The sequence below is a fragment of the Oncorhynchus clarkii genome, chromosome 21 (assembly GCF_045791955.1).
Source record: "Oncorhynchus clarkii lewisi isolate Uvic-CL-2024 chromosome 21, UVic_Ocla_1.0, whole genome shotgun sequence".
NCBI classification, from domain to species: Eukaryota; Metazoa; Chordata; class Actinopteri; order Salmoniformes; family Salmonidae; genus Oncorhynchus; species Oncorhynchus clarkii.
This window is the reverse complement of record NC_092167.1, coordinates 32,710,601-32,731,320: the sequence shown is the minus strand read 5'-3', so window position 1 is coordinate 32,731,320 and position 20,720 is coordinate 32,710,601. Positions and strand designations below refer to the sequence as shown.

The window sequence follows — 20,720 nt, the reverse complement described above, 5'->3', positions numbered from 1 at the left end:
CCCAGTACCACCAGTGCCGGCACCACGCACCAGGCCTACAGTGCGCCTCGTCTGTTAAGCGCCGCCAGAGCCTTCCTCCTGTCCTGAGCCGCCAAAATCTCCCGTCTGTCCTGAGCCGCCAGAGCCGCCAGTCTGCAAGGAGCTACCAGAGCCGCCAGTCTGCAAGGAGCCGCCAGAGCCGCCAGTCTGCAAGGAGCCGCCAGAGCCGCCAGTCTGCAAGGAGCCGCCAGAGCCGCCAGTCTGCAAGGAGCCGCCAGAGCCGACAGTCTGCAAGGATCCGCCAGAGCTGCCAGTCTGCAAGGAGCCGCCAGAGCCGCCAGTCAGCCAGGATCCGCCAGAGCTGCCAGTCAGCCAGGAGCCGCCAGAGCCGCCAGTCAGCCAGGAGCCGCCGGAGCCGCCAGTCAGCCAGGATCCGCCAGAGCCGCCAGTCAGCCAGGATCCGCCAGAGCCGCCAGTCAGCCAGGATCCGCCAGAGCCGCCAGTCAGCCAGGATCCGCCAGAGCCGCCAGGATCCAGAGCTGCCCTTCAGTCCGGAGCTGCCCCTCAGTCCGGAGCTGCCCCTCAGTCCAGTGGGGCCCTTTAGTAGGGTTGCCAGTCCTAGGTTGGCGGCGAGGGTCGCCGTTCCTAGGAGGCCACAAAAGCGGACTAAGACTATGGTGGAGTGGGGTCCACGTCCAGCGCCAGAGCTGCCACCATGGACAGACGCCCACCCAGACCCTCCCCTATAGGTTAAGGTGTGCGGCCAGGAGTCCGCACCTATGGGGGGGAGGTACTGTCACACCCTGACCTTAGTATTCTTTGTTTTCCTTGTTATTTTGGTTAGGTCAGGGTGTGACATGGGTGATGTATGTGTTTTTTGTCTTGTTTAGGGGTTTAGTATGTTTATGGGGCTGTTCCCTTTCTAGGTAAATTGTATGTCTATGGTTGCCTAGATTGGTTCTCAATTAGAAGCAGCTGTCTATCGTTGTCTCTGATTGGGAACCATATTTAGGCATATAGTGGTCACGTTCGTCTTATTGTTTTGTTGTTTTTTGTTTAAGTGTTCTTCGTGTTCTACATTAAAGAAAAGAAGAATGTAGTCACGTTCTGACCTTCATTTCCTTTGTTTTGTATTTATTTAGTATGGTCAGGGCGTAAGTTGGGTGGGCAGTCTATGTTTGTTTTTCTATGATTTGGGGAGTTGTCATTAGTAGAGGCAGGTGTCATTAGTTGTCTCTGATTGAGAATCATACTTAGGTTGCACTGTATTAATAGAAATATTAATGCGAGTAGATCGCTGATTGGCCAGCTCATTCTTCTTAGAGGGATGACATCATCAAGATTGAGGTGGGGTTTTGGAAGTATTTCTCTCCAATTTATGCTTTGCCCACAAATACAAGTATAGGAATGAATCAACAACATTATTTGGGTATGAGTTATATATACTTTAGTATATTAACTTTTTAAATTGCGACTTTCACTGGACAGTTACTTTAAAACTGCAATATTTTCCCTCATCCTCATGGCAAAATGTGAAGAATATGAGCTATAAAACAGCACATTTTTATCTGACAATAGCAAAAAAATGTCAAAGGAATTCCAGGGGAGAGCCCCCTTGAACCCCTGTCTACAGTTTGTCCCCCCCAATATCTACACCACGATTTCACCCCTTGAAACACACTATCATCACAGCTCTAGAATAATATTTTTCTAAATGTTATCTTTTTGAGAAAGTTTTGGTACAATTATCAGGGTTGATTAAATATTTTGGGTCTATGTCCAGGAAACTCCCCAGACCTTAATTCCATTGAGAACTTGTGGTCAATCCTCAAGAGACGGGCGGACAAACATAAACCCACAAATTCTGACAAACTCCAAGCATTGACTAACACCATAGTACCCTCCAAGCTCGTCATCAAGCTCGAGACCCTGGGTCTCGACCCCGCCCTGTGCAACTGGGTACTGGACTTCCTGACGGGCCGCCCCCAGGTGGTGAGGGTAGGCAACAACATCTCCTCCCCGCTGATCCTCAACCCTGGGGCCCCACAAGGGTGCGTTCTGAGCCCTCTCCTGTACTCCCTGTTCACCCACGACTGCGTGGCCACGCACGCCTCCAACTCAATCATCAAGTTTGCGGACGACCCAACAGTGGTAGGCTTGATTACCAACAACGACGAGACGGCCTACAGGGAGGAGGTGAGGGCCCTCGGAGTGTGGTGTCAGGAAAATAACCTCACACTCAACGTCAACAAAACTAAGGAGATGATTGCAGACTTCAGGAAACAGCAGAGGGAACACCCCCCTATCCACATCGATGGAACAGTAGTGGAGAGGGTAGCAAGTTTTAAGTTCCTCGGCATACACATCACAGACAAACTGAATTTGTCCACTCACACAGACAGCATTGTGAAGAAGGCGCAGCAGCGCCTCTTCAACCTCAGGAGGCTGAAGAAATTCGGCTTGTCACTAAAAGCACTCACAAACTTCTACAGATGCACAATCGAGAGCATCCTGGCGGGCTGTATCACCGCCTGGTACGGCAACTGCTCCGCCCTCAACCATAAGGCTCTCCAGAGGGTAGTGAGGTCTGCACAACGCATCACCGGGGGCAAACTACCTGCCCTCCAGGACACCTACACCACCCGATGTCACAGGAAGGCCATAAAGATCATCAAGGACATCAACCACCTGAGCCACTGCCTGTTCACCCCGCTATCCTCCAGAAGGCGAGGTCAGTACAGGTGCATCAAAGCTGGGACCGAGAGACTGAAAAACAGCTTCTATCTCAAGGCCATCAGACTGTTAAACAGCCACCACTAACATTGAGTGGCTGCTGCCAACACACTGACAATGACTCAACTCCAGCCACTTTAATAATGGGAATTGATGGGAAATGATGTAAATATATCACTAGCCACTTTAAACAATGCTACCTTATATAATGTTACTTACCCTACATTATTCATCTCATATGCATACGTATATACTGTACTCTATATCATCGACTGTATCCTTATGTAATACATGTATCACTAGCCACTTTAACTATGCCACTTTGTTTACATACTCATCTCATATATATATACTGTACTCGATACCATCTACTGTATCTTGCCTATGCTGCTCTGTACCATCACTCATTCATATATCCTTATGTACATATTCTTTATCCCCTTACACTGTGTACAAGACAGTAGTTTTGGAATTGTTAGTTAGATTACTTGTTGGTTATTACTGCATTGTCGGAACTAGAAGCACAAGCATTTCGCTACACTCGCATTAACATCTGCTAACCATGTGTATGTGACAAATAAAATTTGATTTGATTTGATTTGATGCAATAATTGGCTACCATCAGTCGGGATGCGACCCAGAAGTTAATTGACAGCATGCCAGAGCGGATTGCAGAGGTCTTGAAAAAGAAGGGTCAACACTGCAAATATTGACTCTTTGCATCAACTTCATGTAATTGTCAATAAAAGCCTTTGACACTTATGAAATGCTTGTAATTTTACTTCAGTATTCCATAGTAACTAACATCTGACAAAAATAGCTAAAGACACTGAGGCAGCAGATTTTGTGAAAGTTAAGATTTGTGTCATTCTCAAAACTTTTGGCCATGACTGTACACTCAGTGTACACGTCCTTACGGTATGCGATATGTTTTGTGTGCATGTAGGATATAGGTACATGTCTCACAAACCCCAATGCCTACCATGTAATGTGCTGATAGGGACTGTTGGGGGTTCATACAATAAAACATGTCACTAGGACGTTTTACTGGTACAAAGATTTATCAGAAACTTCAAAAATATTGTACTTAGACAAAAAGAGGTTTATTAGGACTAAAAAAGGTTGGTATACAATGTTCCATTATTATGGACAACAAAAGAACAAACAGGTTGAAATGGGTTACTTTTGTGAGTATAGTTTATTAATAAAGAAGTATTTAGAACATGAAGGACAAACAATACAGCATCAAGACACTATCAAACATGTATGTCTTTCCGCAACAGAGCCATCCTTATGTGTGAGGGTGCGTGTGCATGATCGTGATATAAAATATATGTCATAGTTTCCTTTTCATGATCACAATCTTGTGAAACCCGAACCGTCCAAGATCCCCCCACAGTCCACCAATAGCTGTCCCTCAACTATTCGAGACGCCTCCCACAGCCCCCCCCCCCCCCCCTCCGAAAAAAAAACACAATCAATTCCATTCCCCACCCCCATGAACCCCCCCAACGCACCAACCAAGAGAATGACCTAAAGAGATAAAAGGAAAAGACAGAAGAAAACAGCAAGCAACAATGCAAAAAAATTAAACAAAATAATACATTTAAAAGGACATCAAGGACAACTGAAATCATAACAGCAATGTCAACTTTATATGTTTGTAATGAGCACTACTTATCTTTGATGTATTTTAATGTGTGTGTTTGTAGCATATTATAAATGAGAGGACAAAAGAGGTAGGGTGGAAACTAGGTCAACTCATAGGGAAGAGAACATGAGCCAACCAGGGACATCCCAGGTACACCTGTATATGGCAGGTATCAGGTAAAGTCAATCACATGATCAGAATTGACCTGTCTCTGTTTTTATATTTTCCTGTTTTGTGACCTATTGCCAAGGTGATAGTCAAAGGGTTAGGGTTAGATCCCAGGTCAGTGTACCTAAGTCTGTGAACTCTGGGATTATAAACATCTAGCCAGCCTGGGAGAATGTGATAAAAATAATCCACCACTTCAATAAAAGTATAATGTTTTCGAGTTCCAATCATATCTTTGCAGGCAACAGTGATTATGATGATTCTGTATCGGAGATGTTCAAGGATCAATGGCATGAACTGAATTGGTGAACTGAACCGTGACATCAAGCATATGTTATGGAAAGATGGAAAGTGAACGTTTCTAAGATGTGGGTTGAATTTGAGCCAGTAGTGTGAAGCAGGGGGAGACAAAAAGGGTAATTTGAATCCAGTTTGAAATTCTATTAAATGTATGAATTACAAAAATGATTCCTTACATTATTCAGATCCAAAGTTAATGCCATTACCATTATTTCATTATCACAACCGGTGCCCACTATAGCTCTGTTTGAATCTATATACACAAACACAATGCCAAGCCATGTCAGTCTGGCAAAATTAGAAGAGCCATTTATCGCAGCTGTCTCACTAATCCTTGTTTGGTTCAATTGAGAATACCATCAAAGTTCATTACTTAATTTTTGAGATAGAACCATTCTCATGATTTTCATTCAATTCTATTTATTAGTATCATTTTAAACTTAAAGGTAACCTTTTCTCTTTCCCACTGGGTTCTTCTTGTTCTCCTCTATTCTCTCTTTGAGCTTTTCTTTATTTCCTCCTCTCTTCTCTTTTCAATTTTTTTTTCTATTTGCCTTTTCCTTATTTTTCTCTTTTCTACTCTGCCCTCCTAACATACTCTTCCTTTCACCTTTTCTGCTCTTCTCCAATTTCATTTTCTTCCCTTTGTCATGTTCACTCCTCTTTTCCCCTCTCCCTCTTATACTCTTGAAGCAAAAACATGTGGTTGTTTCCTCTGGGATGTCTGTCAGTCTGTTCTGAAACATATGCACTGAACTGGGAGATTTACTGTGGTTAGTTTGGCTCATCGTTGTCACATCACAATCCTCTCCTAACTTTGCCACTTCAACCTGTATTGTCTTTAACTCACCACCATTTATTTTTGCTGTTCTACCATCCCCAGTGTCATCTATTATTCTACCTGGCTTTGTCTTTGCTGCACCATCTCTATTCCTCTTTCTCTCATTATTATCTCCATCTCTGTCCGTCACATGATCTACATCCACAACAATATCCTCCCGTTTCCTTGCCTTATCTCTTTGATTCTGTCCAGCTTCATCCACAACATCCACAACTATAACCTCCCTTTTCTTTGGCTTATCTCTTTGATTCTGTCCACCTTCCTCCCCTTCTTCCAGATCTCCTTTTACACCATGATACTTTCTTGTCATTCCCTCTTCCCTGCTCCCTTCATCATTCATTTGCATCTCAACATTGGCCACTTCACCTTCCTGTTCTTTTTGTCCAACATCATCCCCTACTTTCTGTTCTTTCTCTCCATTAAAAGAATTGTCTTTATCATCAGTAGCAGCAACGTTATCCTCTCCACTCAACACTTTTATGTTCAGCTGTCTTATCATATCATCAACCTTTCCATCATCATTCTGTCTTTCCTCTGGGACAACTTCTGTTCTCCCTACCAAGTCAACTGTATTGATAGATTGATTTGATTTAACTTTTCTGTCTTCTTCTTCTTCTTCTCTTGTTCCGCTGGCTCCCATCTCAAAGGAACAGGAAGGAGTAGATTGTTGAGAGTCACTGAGTGAACATTTGTGATCGTTTTCATGGTTCATCTGACGATCTGGAGAATCCACTTAGAAACGGAGGGAAATTGACAGAGTGACAGAGGTAAGTAACACAGGTTCACTGTGATTGATCAAATAGAGGAATGTTTGACCTTATGGAGAAGTAAAATCACATGAATGACATGGATCAAATAGAACCACATAGATAAAAAGTCAATTCACATTTGTTAACTTACATTTCCTGTACATAAGCAGGTACGCACTCTGGGACCTACAGTAATGGAACAATAATTAGTTACTTCAAGGCTTTTCTAATTTGACAATTACACTTAATTAAATGGACACAAGTTTGCAAATAAAGCGCACCCACATCTATATTTACCTAAAACTCTCATCTTGTTCAAATGGTTTTGAATTGAGCTGTAAGAGAGGAGCAGCAGTGTTCAACTATAACTAGGGATGGTACGCATGTTGAGGAAATAGCAGGGTAGTATATACTAGATTTTAAAAAGCTAAGTATACCTTACCTGTGTGACGTAGCTGTCATCGAACACATACCAGTTGTGATCATCATAGGACTTGATTCTAGCAGTGTAATGTCCACCTCTTAGACTTCCCACATGGTCCACAACTGCATAGAGTTCATAGTCACAGTCCTGTTCAGAGACATTGAGTAAATCAAAAGGTCGCCCATGAACAGGAAAATCCCTGAGCTTTTTCAGATAAGTCCAAAAGTAGGGAAAGGTACAGTGAGGAGGAGGGCTATAAAGGAACACACTGAAAACACATATTACAATCCTACTCTATTTTTAAAGGCAATTAACATTACTACCTAAGTTATACAACTTAATGAAAAAGTGTTTTATAACATAATAACCTGTATAAAATAACATTTTATAGTTACCTTTGTCTGTAACATTCGAGGCACCTCCACACAGCTCTCAATTTTGACATAAGACATCCTGTTGTAGTCAAACTCAAACCTCTTGAGGAGCAGAGTTAGAATCTCTGGAGGATGTACCATCTTACATGCCTGGAGACACCAAAACACACTATTATCACACCTCTAGAAGACCCAGTGACATAGTATTTTCACAGTGTTACCTTTTTTAAGAAGCTTTTGATACAAGTATCGATGTAGCATATTGATTGAGTATTGATTGTATTCCATTACTCACAAGGATTGCATCTGTTTTCCCATCGCAGTGGTCACAGTACATCTGATTGTCACCACTGACAGTTGAAGACTTGAAAAAATCCTCCAAACCATCTCTCTGAAAAAGCAAACAGTATTGTATCTTGCACCTCCAACGTCAGCAGCCCAACGGTACAGTGGTATTTGCCTCAACCCATTTGTCACAAAATATCAAATGTTGGCATCATTATCATACAAGACTAAATGTAATTCGTTTGCTTTTTTCCTCAAATTCCAACATACAGTAAATCCATTCTCACTGAACGAATATGCTGTTAATTCAAAAACATTTAACTAGATGTATATATATATATTTTACAATACAACATTTGCACATGACAACTACAATTACATTTCATGAAGACACATTGCATACTACATGCCATTTGAAGTATTTGACAGCCCTGTATGTATAACATGTTAGAGTTGCTATAACATGTGAAATAGACGTTTCCCTACCACACTGTAGTTGTTATCTTCCATAGAGAGAGGCACAGTCCAAAATGGACCAACTTCCTCACTGTTCACATGACGGTCAGATATAGAACAGGTGGCAGTGTGCTTCAAATGTCCTTGAAATATCTAAAAAACAAACTTTTGTCAGTCTTGTAATTTCATAATTTCTATACATTGAATTGCACCTACATTTGTTGAGCGAAGCAATACCTTAGACACATCCGGATTGACCTTGCTTAAAATCTTCTCAAAATATTCAGCAGCATCACCTTGCTCGAACACTGCATTAGAAGCAATAAAAACAAGTAATGGTACATCCTTTGATCTAATGAATGATAGTGCTACACTCATTAAGGCAATAGGTTATACTTCAAAGAATACTCTTTTCAATGGTATCATCAAATACCGTGCTATTAAAGTGCCTGTACACCTATACTGATACTTAAAATGCTGATTATTTCTCAGCTCTGATACTTTTGCTTGACTTACCCTTTTCAATGCCCAGTTTTGATGTGACATCTTTAGTGTGAGCTTGTTTTTTCTTTAAAGTCTCAAATAAACATTTCAGCTGAAGATCAAAAGTGTTCTGTTCAACATTATCCTGCTCTTGGCTGTAAGGAGACATTTAAGAACAATAAATTGTAATATTTATTAGCAACATCTCCTAATAACTTATTGGCAGTTAAGATTCATAGTATTATTGTCAATAGCCAATACATTTACTCTTATAGCCACTAGGGATAGAGGCTACTTGGTTACTGTATATCTCCAAAAGTGCATAGCTTGTTACCAGTTTTAAAAAGCTTTTGACAATTGCCAGTAAATTGCCTGGCTTCTTTTGTATTCCCAACAGAAAATGTGACAGAAGAGTAGGAGTACCCAAACCTTTCCACAGCCTCTCTGAAGCCCTTAGTCATGAAGAGGACCTGCAGCACACTGTTCAAATAACAGGTTGCCCCTTGATTGTGCAAACCATAATAGAGTATGGTTTTATTGTCTAAAATAAGGACAAAATATGAATAATTAGTGGCATGATGACTGACAGAGAGGCAGCTCATACAGTAGCTAGCTATATTGTGTTGTGTCGTCTAGGCTAGGCTAAATACTGTATATGTCATTATGCAATGTTTTGTGTGTGTAGGCCAGTGGTGGAAAAAGTATCCAATTGTCATACTTGAGTAAAAGTGAAGATACCTTAATATAAAATACCTAAAATAAAAGTGAGTCACACAGTAAAATACTACTTGAGAAAAAGTCAAAAAGTATTTGGTTTTAAATATACTTAAGTACCAAAAGTAAATGTAATTGCTAGAATATACTTAAGTATAAATTAGACGAGGTACGATCACGAATATCCTACCAAAGGGACATCAAAAACTGTAATATCCTATGTTTCACGGAATTGTGGCTGAAGGACGACATGGATATTCAGCTAGCGGGATATACGCTGCACCGGCAGGATAGAACAGCACACTCCGGTAAGAGCATATTTGTGCATATTTGTGCATATTTGTAAACAACAGCTGGTGCACGAAATCTAAGGAAGTCTCTAGATTTTGCTCGCCTGAAGTAGAGTATATTGTGATAAATTGCAGGCCACACTACTTGCCTAGAGAGTTCTCAGCTATACTTTTAGTGGCTGTTTATTTACCACCACAAACAGATGCTGGCACTAAGACCGCACTCAGTCAGCTGTATAAGGAAATAAGCAAACAGGAAACCACTCACTCAGAGGAGGCGCTTCTAGTGGCCGTAGGGAAACTTAAATCAGTTCTACAAAATCTCTATCAACATGTTAAATTAGCAACTCAGAGGGCAAAAAATTCTAGATCACCTGTACTCCACACACAGAGACGCATACAAAGCTCTCCCTCGCCATTTGGTAAATCCGACCACAACTCTATCCTCCTGATTCCTGCTTACAAGCAAAAATTAAAGCAGGAAGCACCAGTGACTCGGTCTATAGAAAAGTGGTCAGATGAAGCAGATGCTAAACTACAGGACTGTGTATCACAGACTGGAACATGTGCCGGGATTCTTCCGATGACATTGAGGAATACACCACATCAGTCACTGGCTTTGTCAATAAGTGCATTGAGGACGTCGTCCCCACAGTGACTGTACGTACATACCCCAACCAGAAGCCATGGATTACAGGCAACATCCACACTGAGCTAAAGGCTAACCCGGAAGCTTCCAAGAAATCCCGTTATTCCCTCAGACAAACCATCAAACAGGCAAAGCGTCAATACAGGGCTAAGATTGAATCATACTACATCTTGAATCATACTACACCGGCTCCAACGCTCGTCGGATGTGGCAGGGCTCGCAAACTATTACAGACTACAAAGGGAAGCACAGCCGCGAGCTGCCCAGTGACACGAGCCTCCCAGATGAGCTAAATCCCTTTTATGCTCGCTTCGAGGCAAGCAACACTGAGGCATGCATGAGAGCATCAGCTGTTCCGGACGACTGTGTGATCACGCTCTCCGTAGCCGACGTGAGTAAGACCTTTAAACAGGTCAACATACACAAGGCTGCGGGGCCAGACGGATTACCAGGACGTGTGCTCCGGGCATGTGCTGACCAACTGGCAGGTGTCTTCACTGACATTTTCAACATGTCTGTCACGGCCGTCCTCCTCTTCATCTGAAGAGGAGAGGCGAGATGGATCTGAGGACCAATACGCGGCGTGGTAAGTGTCCATGGTCAATCTTTAATAAAGAAAGTAGTGAACACTGAACACTATACAAAACCAGTAAACAAAATAACAACCGTGAAGCTAATCATATGGACTGTGCTGAAACAAGCCATCAACATAGACAATCACCCACAAACAAACAGTGCAACCCAGGCTACCTAAGTATGATTCTCAATCAGAGACAACTAATGACACCTGCCTCTGATTGAGAACCATACTAGGCCGAAAACATAGAAATGCCCCAAAACATAGAAAAACAAACATAGACTGCCCACCCAACTCACGCCCTGGCCATACTAAATAAATACAAAACAACGGAAATAGAGGTCAGAACGTGACAATGTCTCTGTTTGAGTCTGTAATACCAACATGTTTCAAGCAGACCACCATAGTCCATGTGCCCAAGAACACAAAGGCAACATGCCTAAATGACTACAGATCCGTAGCACTCACGTCCGTAGCCATGAAGTGCTTTGAAAGGCTAGGAATGGCTCACATCAACACCATTATCCCATAAACCCTAGACCCACTCCAATTTGCTTACCACCCAAACAGATCCACAGATGATGCAATCTCTATTGCACTCCACACTGCCCTCTCCCATCTGGACAAAAGGAACACCTATGTCAGAATGCTATTCATTGACTACAGCTCAGCGTTCAATACCATAGTACCCTAAAAGCTCATCACAAAGCTAAGGAACCTGGGACTAAACACCTCCCTCTGCAACTGGACCCTGGACTTTCTGACGGGCCGCCCCCAGGTGGTGGGGGTAGGTAGCAACATCTCCACTTCGCTGATCCTCAACACTGGAGCTCCCCAGGGGTGCGTGCTCAGTCCCCTCCTGTACTCCCTGTTCACCCACGACTGCATGGCCAGGCATAACTCCAACACCATCATTAAGTTTGCAGACGACACAAAAGTGGTAGGCCTGATCACCGACAACGAAGAGACAGCCTATAGGGAGAAGGTCAGAGACCTGACCGGGTGGTGCCAGCTCAATGTAACCAAGACTAAGGAGATGATTGTGGACTACAGGAAAAGCAGCACCGAGCACGCCTCCATTCTCATCAACGGGGCTGTAGTGGAGCAGGTTGAGAGCTTCAAGTTCCTTGATGTCCACATCACCAACAAACTAGGATGGTTCAAACACACCAAGACAGCTGTGAAGAGGGCACGACAAAGCCTATTCCCCCTCAGGAAACTAAAAAGATTTGGCATGGGTCCTCAGATCCTAAAAAGGTTCTACAGCTGCAACATCAAGAGCATCCTGACCGGTTGCATCACTGCCTGGATCGGCAATTGCTCGGCCTCCGACCGCAAGACACTTCAGAGGGTAGTGCCTACGGCCCAGTACAGCACGGGGGCAAAGCTGCCTGTCATCCAGGACCTCTACACCAGGCGGTGTCAGAGGAAGGCCCTAAAAATTGCCAAAGACCCCAGCCACCCCAGTCATAGACTGTTTTCTCTACTACCGCATGGCAAGCGGTACCGGAGTGCCATGTCTAGGACAAAAAGGCTTCTCAACAGTTTTTACCCTCAAGCCATAAGACTCCCAAACAGGTAACCAAATGCATTGTGTGCCCCCCCCAACCCCTCTTTTACACTGCTGCTAATCTCTGTTTATCATATATGCATAGTCACTTTAACTATGCTCCCGCACATTGGCTAACCGGGCTATCTGCATTGTGTGGCACCATCCGCCAACCCCTCTTTTTATCATATATGCATAGTCACTTTAACCATACCTACATGTACATACTACCTCAATAAGCCTGAATAAACGGTGTCTGTATATAGCCTTGCTACTCTTATTTTCAAATGTCTTTTTACTGTTGTTTTATTTCTTTACTGACCTACACACACACACACACACACACCTTTTTTTTTGCACTATTGGTTAGAGCCTGTAAGTAAGCATTTCACTGTAAGGTCTACACCTGTTGTATTCGGCGCACGTGACAAATAAACCTTGATTTGATTTGAAGTATAAACGTAGAAATAATTTCAAATCACTTATATTTAAGCAAACCAGACGGCACAATTTTCTTGTTTTTTTTTTAAATTGACGAATAGCCACGGGCACACGCCAACACTCAGACATCATTTACCAATGAACCATTTGTGCTTATTGAGTCCGCCAGATCAGAGGCAGTGTGGATGACCAGGGATGTTCTCTTGATAAGTGCGTGCATTGGACTATTTTCCAGTCCTGCTAAGCATTCAAAATGTAACAAGAACTTCTGGGTGTCAGGGAAAATGTATGGAGTAAAAAGTACATTATTTTCTTTATGAATGTAGTGAAGTAAAAGTAAAAGTAGTCAAAAATATAAATAGTAAATTAAAGTACAGATAACCCTAAAAAATGACTTAAGTAGAACTTTAAAGTATTTTTACTTAAAGTACTTTACACCACTGATGTAGGCCTATATATGATTTTTATTTTTTATTTATTTCACCTTTATTTAACCAGGTAAGCTAGTTGAGAACAAGTTCTCATTTACAACTGCGACCTGGCCAAGATAAAGCAAAGCAGTGCGACAGAAACAACAACACAGAGTTACACATGGAATAAACAAGCGTACAGTCAATAACACAATAGAAAAAAAGAAAGTCTATATACAGTGTGTGCAAAATGCACGAGGAGGTAAGGCAATAAATAGGCCATAGTAGCAAAGTATAAGACTGGAGTGATAGATGAGCAGATGATGATGAGCAAATGGTGGTGCGTAAGTAGTGATACTGGTGTACAAAAGAGCAGCAAAGTAAATAAAAACAATATTGGGGTAGGTAGGTAGATTGGGTGGGCTATTTACAGATGGACTATGTATAGTGTGGGAAATGTAAGTCTCCAGCTTCAGCGATTTTTGCAATTCGTTCCAGTCACTGGCAGCAGAGAACTGGAAAGAAAGGAGGCCAAAGGAGGTGTTGGCTTTGGGGATGACCAGTGAAATATACCTGCTGGAACACGTGCTACGGGTGGGTGTTGTTATCGTGACCAGTGAGCTGAGATAAGGCGGAGCTTTACCTAGCATAGACTTATAGATGACCTGGAGCCAGTGGGTCTGGCAACGAATATGTAGCGAGGGCCAGCCGACTAGAGCACACGAGTCGCAGTGGTGGGTGGTATAAGGCGCTTTGGTAACAAAACGGATGGCACTGTGATAGACTACATCTAATTTGCTGAGTAGAGTATAGTAAGCTATTTTGTAGATGACGCCAAAGTAGTCAGTTTTACTAGGGTAAGTTTGGCGGCATGAGTGAAGGAGGCTTTGTTGCGAAATTGAAAGACAATTCTAGATTTGATTTTGGATTGGAGATGTTTGATATGAGTCTGGAAGGAGAGATTACAGTCTAGCCAGACACCTAGGTATCTGTAGTTGTCCACGTATTTTAGGTCAGAACCATCCAGAGTAGTGATGCGGGGCGGGTGAGGGCAGCGAACGGTTGATAAGAAAACATTTGGTTTTGCTAGCGTTTAAGAGCAGTTAGAGGCCACGGAAGGAGTGTGGTATATGGCATTGAAGCTCATTTGAAGGTTAGATAACACAGTGTTCAAAGAAGGGCCAGATGTATACAGAATGGTGTCGTCTGCGTAGAGATGGATCAGGGAATCACCAGCAGCAAGAGCGACATCGTTGAAATATACGGAGAAAAGAGTCGGCACGAGAATTGAACCCTGTGGTACCCCCATAGAGACTGCCAGAGGTCCGCACAACAGGCCCTCCAATTTGTCACACTGAACTCTGTCTGCAAAGTAGTTGGTGAACCAGGCGAGGCAGGCATTTGAGAAACCAAGGCTATTGAGTCTGCCGATAAGAATACGGTGATTGACAGAGTCGAAAGCCTTGGCCAGGTCGATGAAGACGGCTGCACAGTACTGTCTTTTATCGATGCCGGTTATGATATCGTTTAGTACCTTGAGCGTGGCTGAGGTGCACCCATGACCAGCTGGGAAACCGGATTGCGCAGCGGAGAAGACACGGTGGGATTCGAAATGATCAGTGATCTGTTTATTAACTTGGCTTTCAAAGACTTAAGAAACACAGGGCAGGATGGATAAGGCCTATAACAGTTTGGGTCTAGAGTGTCACCCCCTTTGAAGAGGGGGATGACCGCGGCAGCTTTCCAATCTTTAGGGATCTCCGACAATCTGAAAGAGAGGTTGAACAGAACATCATTTTAGAAAGAGAGGGTCCAGATTGTCTAGCCCAGCTGATTTGTATGGGTCCAGGTTTTGCAGCTCTTTCAGAACATCTGCGATCTGGATTTGGGTGAAGGAGAAGCTGGTGAGGCTCGGGCAAGTAGCTGCGGGGTGTGCAGAGCTGTTGGCCGGGGTTGGGGTAGCCAGGAGGAAAGCATGGCCAGCCGTAGAGAAATGCTTATTGAAATGTTCTATTATCATGGATTTATCGGTGGTGACAGTGTTGCCTAGCCTCAGTGCAGTGGGCAGCTGGGAGGAGTTGCTCTTGTTCTCCATGGACTTTACAGTGTCCCAAAACTTTTTGGAGTTAGAGCTATAGGCAGTAGTGTAAAGTACTTAGGAAAAAATACTTTAAAGTACTACTTAAGTCGTTTTTTGGAGTATCTGTATTTTACTTCATCGTTTATATTTTTAAAAACGTTCACTTTTACTTCACTACATTCCCAACGAAAATAATTAACTTTTCCTCCATACATTTTCCCTGACACCCAAAAGTACTATTTACATTGTGAGTGTTTAGCAGGACAGGAAAATGGTCCAATTCACTATCAAGAGGACACGCGGTCATCCCTGCTTCCTCTGATCTGGCAGAGTCACTAACACAAATTAATCAATTAATCATCATTTGTAAATTATGTGTTGGAGTGTTGGTGTGCCCCATTTTTAAAACAAGAAAATGGCGCCACCTGCTTTGCTTAATATAAGAAATGTGAAATTATTTATACTTTCACTTTTGATACTTATGTATATTTGAGCAATTCCATTTACTTTTGATACTTAAGTATATGTAGGACCAAATACTTTTAATCAAGTAGGATTTTACAGGGTGACTTTCACTTTTACTTGAGTAACTTTCTATTGAGGTATTTATACTTTTACGCAAGTATGACAATTGGGTACTCTTTCCACCACTGGATAAAGGTAGCACACATGTCTCTCAAACCCCAATATTTGTATGTGTATGTGTATGTGAATGTATATTATTTCAGTTGTATGACTGCCATTTGGAACTAATAAAATAAAGTAGTTCTGTGTCGAGTTCAACTGTATAACAGGCTTACCTGTGTTCACGTTCTCATTTGGATAATAGTGTTGGTGTATCCAAAAGGGATCCATCATGTCTAAATAAGCTGTTGAACGGAAAACATGGGACTTTGTTAAATTGTTCGATTACATTCATACTTCGAATTCACATCTTGAAGGTTTACACCGACGATAGGAGAAACGAGTCTACTATTACTTGATCAATAAATATACGGACTCAAGTTAAACAGCTGTCATTGGAAAGAAGGAACATTTTGTTTTGAGATTGATTTGTTCCGGGTTCTGAGTGTTTCTTTGACAATTTTTACATTGCAAGGTAGCGGAATAGTTTAGTGAAATTGACTTAAATCTTACCAGTATCCTTGAAGAGAAACAGCGGCTTAGAATATATATTGTTGGTGCGCTTTGGTCTATGGTTATTTGTTGTCAGCTTCGAAGAAAACGAAAGCTATTATAGTGCAACTGTCATCTCTCCTAGTCCTAAAACATCACTTTATATTTCAGCTACTCCTTCCTGTCAGTCAACAGAACGATATAATGTAAAGGTGTAGCCTAATCTGCAATATTTACCGTTGTTCATTGGCCATTTCAATTAATTACTTCGGCCTGTCCATTGATATAATTGATAAATGTGTCATTATGTCCAAGCTACAACGGTACTATCCATCATCACATGAATAGGCATCCGTTTGTTTGTTTATTTATTTGATTTAACCGTTATTTAACTAGGTAAATCAGTTAAGAACAAATCATTGTTTACAATGACAACTGCTGTGCAAATGCTGAAGAGATAACCGGTCAATCTAGCTGTTTTATCATTGTTTCGATACTTAGTCATAGTTTGAACTTGGCAATCATTCATATCGCACCATGCACGTCCCTGTTTTGAAAACAGAATGTATTTACTGTTGCTATAGCCTACTACTTAATTTAAAATGATAACAGTGCTGAAAGTCATGAAAGTTCAAGTTTCATGGACTGTATTTGTTTGCTCAGGTGTGCTGGCCTAGTTTTTTGGTACGTCCCAGTCATTTTGCATATAATGGAATGTTTGTCAATTATCAGTTGATATCTACACAGGACAGGGACTGTTGGGGGCTCATACAGTAAAACATTATGTCACTAGGACTTTTTTCTGGTACCAAGATTTATCAGAAACTTCAAAAATATTGTACTCAGACAAAAATAGATTTATTGGACTAAAAAAGGTTGGCATACAATGTTCCATTATTATGGACTACAAAAGAACAAACAGGGTGGAAGTAAAATCAAATCAAATCCAATTGTATTATTCACATGCGCGGAATACAACAGGTGTAGACTTTACAGTGAAATGCTTACTTATGAGCCCCTAGCCAACAATGCAGTTTAAAAAAAATACGGACAAGAATAAGAAATAAAAGTAACAAGTAATTAAAGAGCAGCAGTAAAATAACAGTAGCGAGACTATATCGTCTGAGATTCCCAAAGATTGGAAAGCTGCCGCGGTCAATTACTAATTATTGATATTGATGACATACTGTACAATGATATTGAGATGCAAAGGAATGAAGGTTTGGTTGTTCACAAATTCATGAGCACAACAATTGCTATAGAATCACATCAATCTCAATTTTGGCTCAATATGATCAGAGCAAGGGTGATTTGAAGAGTGTTTGTAAATAGTATTGTTTGTTATTGGTGTGACAACTTGCAACACATGATAAATGAGAGGACAAAATTGGTAGGATGGAAAGTTAAACTAGGTCAACTCATAGGGAAGGGAGCATGAGCCTGAGCATGAGCCAACCAGGGACATTCCAGTTACACCTGTTATATGGCAGGTGGATTCTGATTAAATAAAGTTTTCACAGAACCGCTTGTGCCATCTGTTTCGGGAAAGTACCTGCGTAATTGCGCACCCAACTCACTCAGGTGCTTCGCTATACCACATTTGACATTGTTCGTACACTTGAGTTCATTTGCACACAAATAATCATACAATGATGGAAGACCTGTGTGTTGTCCTTGTTAATGCAGACAGAGAAGAGCTCCAACTTCTTAATCATAGCCTCCATTTTGTCCCACACATTGAATATAGTATCGGAGAGTCCCTGTAATCCTGGATTCAGATCATTCAGGTGAGAAAGAACATCACCCAGATAGGCCAGTCGTGTGAGAAACTAGTCATCGTGCAAGCTGCCAGACAAGTGAAAATTATGGTCAGTAAAGAAAACTTTAAGCTCATCTCTCAATTCTAAAAAACATGTCAGTACTTTGCCCCTTGATAACCAGCACACTTCTGTATGTTGTAAAAGCGTTACATGGTCGCTGCCCATATCATTGCATAGTGCAGAAAATACACGAGAGTTCAGGGGCCTTGCTTTAACAAAGTTAACCATTTTCACTGTAGTGTCCAAAAAGTATTTCAAGCTGTCAGGCATTCCTTTGACAGCAAGAGCCTCTCGGTGAATGCTGCAGTGTACCCAAGGGGCATTGGGAGCAACTGCTTGCACGTGTATTACCATTCCATTATGTCTCCCTGTCATGGCTTTAGCGCCATCAGTACAGATACCAACACATATTGACTACCAAAGTCCATTTGATGTCACAAAGCTGTCCAGTACTTTAAAAATATCCTCTCCTGTTGTCCTGGTTTCCAGTGGCTTACAGAAGACGATGTCTTCCTTAATTGACCCCCATAAACAAAACAGACATATACCAGGAGCTGTGCCAGGCCCGCCACGTCTGTTGACTCATCCAGCTGTAACACATAGAATCACTGGCTTGTATGCGAAGCAGTAATTGTTTCAAAACATCTCCTGCCATGTCACTGATGCGTCGTGAAACAGTGTTGTTTGATGAAGACATTGTCTGTATAGTTTTTTTGTTCTTTTCCCCTAGCATTGTCCCAGCCACATCCCCAGCAGAACGAAGAATTAATTCCTCCACAATAGTATGTGGCTTGCCTGTCCTAGCCACTAGGAAGCTCACCATATAAGATGCTTTTAGCCCCTTCTTATTAATGGTGTCACACCCTGACCATAGTTTGCTTTGTATGTTCTATGTTTTGTTTGGTCAGGGTGTGATCTGAGTGGGCATTCTATGTTGGATGTCTTGTTTGTCTGTTTCTGTGTTGGGGCCTGATATGGTTCTCAATCAGAGGCAGGTGTTAGTCATTGTCTCTGATTGGGAACCATATTTACAGTGCCTTGCGAAAGTATTCGGCCCCTTTGAACTTTGCGACCTTTTGCCACATTTCAGGCTTCAAACATAAAGATATAAAACTGTATTTTTTTGTGAAGAATCAACAACAAGTGGGACACAATCATGAAGTGGAACGACATTTATTGGATATTTCTCTTAACTTTTTTAACAAATCAAAAACTGAACAATTGGGCGTGCAAAATTATTCAGCCCCCTTAAGTTAATACTTTGTAGCGCCACCTTTTGCTGTGATTACAGCTGTAAGTCGCTTGGGGTATGTCTCTATCAGTTTTGCACATCGAGAGACTGACATTTTTTCCCATTCCTCCTTGCAAAACAGCTCGAGCTCAGTGAGGTTGGATGGAGAGCATTTGTGAACAGCAGTTTTCAGTTCTTTCCACAGATTCTCGATTGGATTCAGGTCTGGACTTTGACTTGGCCATTCTAACACCTGGATATGTTTATTTTTGAACCATTCCATTGTAGATTTTGCTTTATGTTTTGGATCATTGTCTTGTTGGAAGACAAATCTCTGTCCCAGTCTCAGGTCTTTTGCAGACTCCATCAGGTTTTCTTCCAGAATGGTCCTGTATTTGGCTCCATCCATCTTCCTATCAATTTTAACCATCTTCCCTGTCCCTGCTGAAGAAAAGCAGGCCCAAACCATGATGCTGCCACCACCATGTTTGACAGTGGGGATGGTGTGTTCAGCTGTGTTGCTTTTACGCCAAACATAACGTTTTGCATTGTTGCCAAAAAGTTCAATTTTGGTTTCATCTGACCAGAGCACCTTCTTCCACATGTTTGGTGTGTCTCCCAGGTGGCTTGTGGCAAACTTTAAACGACACTTTTTATGGATATCTTTAAGAAATGGCTTTCTTCTTGCCACTCTTCCATAAAGGCCAGATTTGTGCAATATACGACTGATTGTTGTCCTATGGACAGAGTCTCCCACCTCAGCTGTAGATCTCTGCAGTTCATCCAGAGTGATCATGGGCCTCTTGGCTGCATCTCTGATCAGTCTTCTCCTTGTATGCGCTGAAAGTTTATGAGGTACGGCCAGGTCTTGGTAGATTTGCAGTGGTCTGATACTCCTTCCATTTCAATATTATCGCTTGCACAGTGCTCCTTGGGATGTTTAAAGCTTGGGAAATCTTTTTGTATCCAAATCCGACTTCTTCACAACAGTATCTCGGACCTGCCTGGTGTGTTCCTTGTTCTTCATGATGCTCTCTGCGCTTTTAACGGACCTCTGAGACTATCACAGTGCAGGTGCATTTATACGGAGACTTGATTACACACAGGTGGATTGTATTTATCATCATTAGTCATTTAGGTCAACATTGGATCATTCAGAGATCCTCACTGAACTTCCGGAGAGAGTTTGCTGCACTGAAAGTAAAGGGGCTGAATAATTTTGCACGCCCAATTTTTCAGTTTTTGATTTGTTAAAAAAGTTTGAAATATCCAATAAATGTCGTTCCAATTCATGATTGTGTCCCACTTGTTGTTGATTCTTCACAAAAAAATACAGTTTTATATCTTTATGTTTGAAGCCTGAAATGTGGCAAAAGGTCGCAAAGTTCAAGGGGGCCGAA

General features: G+C 41.9%; 1 protein-coding gene across 1 annotated transcript; it reads right to left on the bottom strand.

Moving 5' to 3' along the window:
* Positions 1-5,328: 5,328 nt before the first annotated feature.
* Positions 5,329-16,459, bottom strand: LOC139378925 (ubiquitin carboxyl-terminal hydrolase 47-like). Its single transcript, XM_071121538.1, has 12 exons — positions 16,291-16,459; positions 15,954-16,022; positions 8,873-8,984; positions 8,477-8,598; positions 8,198-8,268; positions 7,991-8,113; positions 7,515-7,610; positions 7,241-7,369; positions 6,864-6,992; positions 6,719-6,756; positions 6,573-6,607; positions 5,329-6,404 (listed from the first exon to the last, which is right to left on the bottom strand). The coding sequence occupies exons 2-12, from the start codon at positions 16,009-16,011 to the stop codon at positions 5,365-5,367; spliced, it is 1,953 nt and encodes a 650-aa protein (XP_070977639.1). The 5' UTR covers positions 16,012-16,022; positions 16,291-16,459; the 3' UTR covers positions 5,329-5,364.
* Positions 16,460-20,720: the final 4,261 nt, after the last annotated feature.